Below are 6,147 nucleotides of genomic sequence, written 5' to 3' on the forward strand. Positions count from 1 at the left end.
CCGGCGGCGGGGGTTGCCCTGGGAGACCAGGCAGTGAAAGGGAACAATCCTTCGGGAAAGGGAAAGGAGGGGGAGGTGGGGAAGGGTCTGAGAGCTTGGACACAAGAAGAACCGGAGGTGGCAGGGAAGAGGATTTGGAATTTATTAGGGTCACAAGCACCCCTGCCTCCCATATTCAGCACCCCTGTGAGCCATACACTGCCACCCCTTTTGTAGCCTGGGAACTTAAGAGTCCTCGTCAGCAGGAGGCTGTGCGGAGTGGTGGGAGAGTGAGCAGAGTCCAGGGTCCTTGAGGCCGTCACATGAAAAGACCTCCTGGGAAGGGCAGGAACATTTGGACAGATGCGCGGGTGGAGAGACCAGTGGGTGGGGGTGCCCACTCCTGCCCTGGCTTCAGACACCTCTGCCCTGGCCGCACTTCCAGATTCCCCCGCCTGCTGTCTCACGGTCTGGGTTCCGCCTTCTGCCCTCTCCCCCCAAGCCGGCCTCATACCAGTGACTTCCACTGAGGCTCCGGTGATGTATCCGCTGTCTTCAGATGCCAAGAATGCAACCACATCTGCCACATCTGTGGGACGGTGGGGAGAAGGTGGGCTCCTACTCACCCCCATAGCCCACGGCCATCCTATTCCTCCCAAACACGTACAAAGCAACCAGCAAACCTCTCAGGAACACCCCAGACCCCGGGATATCTTCGTTCAGGCTCCCTCCCCACTCAGTGCTCACCCTCAGGGGCCCCCAAGTGTCCCATTGGGATCATTCTGGTCACCTGTAAGGAAATACATGTAGGTGAAAGTGTCTTTATGGATTTTTTTTTTTTGGCGAGGTTTTCGCTATAGGACACGTGCGCTCGCCAGACAGACAGAGACATAGAGACAGAAAGCGAGCAATCACCCCCCAGAGGGGATGGTCACGCCTCAATCCTTTCTCCTCCATTCTCCTCTCGGGATCTTGGGCACGCACGCACATGCGCCCGGCGTGAGTTTTAAGCCACCAGGTCCAGGACGCGAACCGCGGTCGACTATGTGGGAGTCCAACGACATAGCCATTACGCTAACTGCTGGTTCCCTCTTTATGGATTTTAAAAGACTATTTGTGACCTTTGTCTTTGGTCTTCATCCCGAATGCATTGATGGAAGACCTACTGTGTGCCAGGCGCTGTGCCTAGCATTCTCTGAAGCCCAGAGAGGTCAGGTCTCTCAATGCTTCTGCCCTTCACCCAGCCTCCTACCTTGTCCAACACTTTCTGTGGCACTTTCTGTGTCATGGGTGTTGCAATGAACCCTGGGAGGACAGAGTTACAGCGGATGCCGTGTCTGTGGGAGGGAGAGTGGCTGCTGACTGAGAGGCCTGAACACGGACCCCTCCCTCAGACGCCCACCTGGCCTGCAAAGCCTGCCAGTGCTCCCTGGTGACCAACCTGCCCAGCTCCTTGGCCGCAGTCTGGGTCAGCCCCACCACTCCAGCTTTGGAGGCGGCATAATTTGTCTGCCCCATGTTCCCCACCTACAGGTGAGTCAAATCTGGGGTGAGTCAGAAGTCTCAAGAAGGGGTTCTCCTCTCTATGTCCACCTGGTGGGCTCACCCCAGCTCAACCTGACCTTCCCCACGATGCTACTGATGTTGATGATGGAGCCATGACAACCACTGGACACCAGGGCTTGGGCTGCCGCCTGGGTGACTAGGAAGATGCCCTGTCGGGAGAGGGTCGAGGCAGGGATCAGCTGGGGTGCTCTCCTCCACATCTCTCCCCAGGCTAAGGGGCCACAAGTCCTGGGTTCAGAGGTCACCACCTTGAGATTGACAGCTATGACTCTGTCCCAGTCATCCTCAGACATGTGGAGCAGAAACTCATCCCGGGTGATGCCCGCACAGGACACAACGACAGATGGCGGGCGAGAAAAGCAGGCCTATGGGAGGCGGAGGTTACACACCAAGGAAAAAAAAAAAAGGCAACAAAACGAAAAACACCCGCAGGGGCGTGCGCGCGCAGGACGGGCAGGCAGAGAGGTAAGGGGGCGCGGTCCCGGCCTTCACCTGCACTTGTTCCAGCAGGCGCCTGGCGGCCTTGGCCTCAGACACATCGGCCTGGAAGGCGGCGTGCTTCCTGCCGGGCGCCCCCTCCTCGCTCCCCGGCCCTCCCAGCAGCCGCACGGTCTCCCGTGCTGCTGCCCCGTCCAGGTCGCAGGCGGCCACGGCGGCCCCTTCCCAGCCGCGCGCTGACCGCCCGGCCGATGCCGCTGCCCGCACCTGAAGTGTAAGAGAACCGGGTGGGGGTGGGTGGGCAAGAAAGTGGGAGGGGTCAGAGGTCACGGGCGCAGAGTTAGAATTCGGACACGGGGCCAGAGGGCACAGCGGCCGCAGGGCGGAGCGCGCACCCCTGACATTTCTCTGGCACGTTAACCCGCCCTGCGAGAGCACCCCCTCAACCTGTGACCAGGGCCAGCGCGGAGCGGAGCCGGAGCTGAGACGCCATGGCGGGCTGAGTGGGCGGGCACCTCGGCACCGAACCAATCCGAGCACGGGGGCGTGGCGAAGGCCAAACCAGGGCCAATCGGAGCACGGCCAGCCCAGGCCAGCTGCGGCCACCAGCGCCGGCCGACCTCCCACTGCGGGGGCGTGGCCAGACTGCACAGCTCCGGGCTAGGGAGCCGGGAGCGACAAGGGGCCCGTTCCCCCCAAAAAGACAAAGACTGCATGTGAGGCGGAAGATCCGAGTACTTTATTTCCGGTCACCACCCTCCTCCCCCTCAATTCAAACACAGTGATATAAAAAGAATAGAAAACAAAAAAATCAGGCAATGAGATTACCAACTAACCCTCTCCCACCCCTCATTTCCCCATCACTCCCAAATCAGGACACACGATTGATGTTTACCCCTGAATCCTCCCCTTATTCCCCTTTGTCCAGGGCTCTGGCCTACCCTGAAGCCTCTACCAATGGCTGGGAAGAGGGAGGTAGATTCTGGAGAGTTCTGTGTTTGACAGCTTGATCCTCTGACAACAGGTGGGGTAGGGAACACCAGGTAAGCTGCCATCACTCCTCGCCCTTCCAGCTTTCTTCATGGCCCCATTTAGCCTTCCAAAACCAACCATATGGTCAGGTAGCAGCCAACACGATGCTCCTCGTGGTCTCACCTCTGTAAGACTGCCAAACCTTGCTGGTCCTAATGCCAACGCCACCATTCTCCTAGGCTACAACTCCTTTTGGGAGATGTCCTTGGCCGGAGACAACCTCCAGACCTGGAGATGGGGGCAGAGGTGGGGCAGTTTCTCCCCCTCTCACTCGAGGTGGGCAATCAGAATCATCATGACAACTCCTCCCAGCAGCCCCAACACTTCCAGCAGTGACTGCAACGGCGACGCTTCCCTCAGCAGCTCGGGCAACACGGACACCGTTGCTACATAGATAAAGCCACCTGCAGTGAACGGCAGTATCCAGCCGGGGCCTGCACCACCTGCAACTTCACTGCCCACGGCACCTCCTTCCGTTAGGAGGGCACAGGCGGTGCCTGCCAGTGCCCCGATTGCTGTCAGCAGTTGTAGCCGCATCGCCTGGGGGCGGGGGGGGGCAGAAAAGAGAGAGACACTTACAAACAGGTAAAGATTATCAGCGGTTTAAACATGCCTGGTGGGGTACAGGTGTATGGTCCATGTCTTTGGAAACTAAAAAGCAAGACAAAAAAGATGTGTGTAGGGGTCTAGAATAGATTTAAAAAAAAAAATCTTAGAGATCAGAGAGGTCTTTTTCACAGATCTTCAGATTTAACAGGGGTGTGTAAGACTCCCACAAACTATTCAGATGGTTCATGACCACAGTTCAAAACTACGGGGCTCCAGGATAAAGAAACAGAACCTCTTTCCTCTCACTTCTAGGGTTTGTTATCAATGACAGCATCACTGTTTGGGATTAGTGACAGGCAGTCTTGGGGCTGGGGTAAGTAAGGGTCGGAGGGAACCATGACTGGTGGACATCACCACCAACCTGCTTTTTGCTGCAGCCAGATTGGACCAAGATGGCAAAGTCCCCGACCTCATGGGGCACTTCGTGCAGCAGGACAGTCATTGTGGTCAGGATCCCCAGCCCTCGGCCTCCTCGAAAGGAAGCACCAATGGCCAGACCGTCTGTGAAGTTGTGTGCCAGGTCAGCAGCCAGATTCAGGTACCCGGAGACACGCAGGTCTTGTATAGGAATGGAAAACAAACTGGTCAGAGACATCTGGTACCCCAGAGGCCTAGTCCTGCTCAGCCATTCTCACAGCTTCCCCACCAGCCCCTCGGTGTTGCCCAGACACCTGCCACTGCCCACAGCATAGATCCCGTGTGATTCACAATGATGCCCCTTGCCCTGGCCCTCACCTGAGCCAGTTTTTTCTTCTTCAGGGTTCTGAGGTTTCACTGGCCCATCTTTGGGTCCTGTGTTGCCTCCTCTCCTCTTCCTCAATCCTCCTGCTTCCTTTTCTTCTTCCTCTGAGCTCTGCTTTTCCTTTGAAGAGCGCTCTGAGGGAAGAAAGGATTCGGTCAAAGGAGGGAACAGATCATGTGACCTGTCCTCAAAGGGAAGCCCCTCCCACCCGAGAGTTCTAAGAGCGGGACTCTGAGGCAGGCATATGGCTTTCAGTAAAGCTGTTCCTGGGCTCACCTTGTTTTCCATGCCCGTGATTTCCGTGTGTGTGACTGTGAGTGTGTCCGTGTCCTCCTTTCACATGTCTCACAAATTTCTCCACCACCAGGAAGGCGACGATTCCACTAAGAACCCACAGCCCCACAGACAGAATGGGGCCCTGGCCTGGGAATGGAAGCACCGAAACGTTAGGGGAGACGGCAGACACAGACCTGGGCCAGCACACCAACCCCAGTCCCCATCTGTCTCTTCCTCACCACTATGGGAATGTCCATGTCCAGACTGCTCCCAGGTGTGGTGCGAATGGGGTTCTGGAAGAGGGGAAAAAGAAAAATGAGGGCTGTGTATTTGGTGGAATTCTGGAAGGCCAAGGATCTGAAAGGAGAAAGGACTACTTTTCCCCCCTAAGAATAACATAGGTCAAAATTTGAGGAAGAAGTTAGATGTTACTCACCCAGGGCATGAGGGATGAGGTGCAGAAAGGCATCTCCCAGGAGCCCACCAGATGCGAAGCTGAGCAAGATCTGGAGCAGGGAGCGATGGCGGGGGGAGTTGGATTCCACAGGGATAAGGAAGAGGACGAAAAACGGAGCTGCAGAGATCAACACGGTGGCCCCCAGTGCCTGGTGCAGGAGAGTCGCGGTCAATTGGTGTGGGGTTTCCCAACACTCCAGAACCAATTCCCCTGTCCCCCATCCCCTGAGGACTCACATAGGCCCAGAGAGTGACGGTGTCCAGGTCCTGCTTCATGCCTGGAGCCCTAGACTCCCCGTAGCCTCCATGGCTATGCTCATGGTCCTGTCCATGTCCTTTGTGGTAGAGGCTCTCGTGGGAGTGGCCGTGACTGTGGCCATGGTGCAAATCCTCATGTGAGTGTCCATGGCCATGACCGTGGGTATGTCCGTGCCAGATGCTCTCGTGAGTGTGGCCATGGCCGTGGGCATGGCTATGTCCATGATGGAAATCCTCATGTGAGTGCTTGTGGCTGTGGCCATGGAAGTCCTCTTGCAGGTCCTCGTGCGGGTCGCCTTGACCACCGTGTCCGGCCACCAGCAGTCCCAAGGCCGCCCAGGTAAGCAGTCCCACGATCACCCAGTGGGGGGGCCCCAGGCCTCTGGCCATCATGCTGACCAGAGGGACAGAGACAGTGTGATTCCACTTGATGTCAACTCTATGCCTGCGTGGGGTTCGCTTTACTGCACTCGCGCCCTCCGCCCACCTCTATGGGCCGCTCCCCCATTCCATTCGGTCCCCACCCGCATTGTTCCCAAGACTCGTTCTTTTCATCCCAAACCCCCTCCCGGATGTAGGGCCCGCAGGACACCACTCTAGGCTTCGATCCGTCCCTTTACAGACTCTCTGGCCCTTCGTCTCTATGACCCACTAGGTAAAGGGAAAGGCCTGAAAAGAATGGTAGGGAAAAGCGGGGCTTTCTCACCGGCTCCGGGATCCGCTCCTTTCCCGGTTTGCTTGGACGTGGCAGTCCCGCCTCTAGCTCCCGCGAGAACAGGAAGCGCTGTACC

General features: G+C 57.4%; 2 protein-coding genes across 2 annotated transcripts; both read right to left on the reverse strand.

Annotated features, from left to right (window-relative positions):
* Positions 1–118: 118 nt before the first annotated feature.
* Positions 119–2,491, reverse strand: HSD17B8 (hydroxysteroid 17-beta dehydrogenase 8). Its single transcript, XM_006144252.2, is given in 10 exon segments — positions 119–315; positions 494–568; positions 727–769; positions 1,232–1,316; positions 1,421–1,506; positions 1,602–1,694; positions 1,794–1,910; positions 2,038–2,209; positions 2,211–2,250; positions 2,431–2,491. Coding segments are annotated over 10 exon segments (774 nt in total). The 5' UTR covers positions 2,477–2,491; the 3' UTR covers positions 119–298.
* A 209-nt stretch (positions 2,492–2,700) lies between these two features.
* On the reverse strand, positions 2,701–6,147 carry SLC39A7 (solute carrier family 39 member 7). The gene is made up of 8 exons (XM_006144253.3): positions 6,063–6,147; positions 5,336–5,750; positions 5,079–5,247; positions 4,882–4,935; positions 4,643–4,789; positions 4,360–4,500; positions 3,986–4,182; positions 2,701–3,555 (listed from the first exon to the last, which is right to left on the reverse strand). Exons 2-8 carry the CDS (start codon positions 5,747–5,749, stop codon positions 3,283–3,285), a joined length of 1,395 nt encoding a protein of 464 aa, XP_006144315.1. The 5' UTR covers position 5,750; positions 6,063–6,147; the 3' UTR covers positions 2,701–3,282.

The sequence above is a fragment of the Tupaia chinensis genome, unplaced genomic scaffold, assembly GCF_000334495.1.
Source record: "Tupaia chinensis unplaced genomic scaffold, TupChi_1.0 Scaffold000116_2, whole genome shotgun sequence".
Classification (NCBI taxonomy): Eukaryota; Metazoa; Chordata; class Mammalia; order Scandentia; family Tupaiidae; genus Tupaia; species Tupaia belangeri.

Excerpts from the sequence above, each read along its gene's own strand:
- SLC39A7 (XM_006144253.3), bottom strand. The coding sequence starts at position 5,749 with ATGATGGCCAGAGGCCTGGGGCCCCCCCACTGGGTGATCGTGGGACTG. Across the intron at positions 4,936-5,078 it reads CCTCATCCCTCATGCCCTGG|AACCCCATTCGCACCACACC; the intron begins GTGAGTAACATC and ends CCCCTCTTCCAG. Across the intron at positions 3,556-3,985 it reads CTGGCTGCAGCAAAAAGCAG|GCGATGCGGCTACAACTGCT; the intron begins GTTGGTGGTGAT and ends CCCCGCCCCCAG.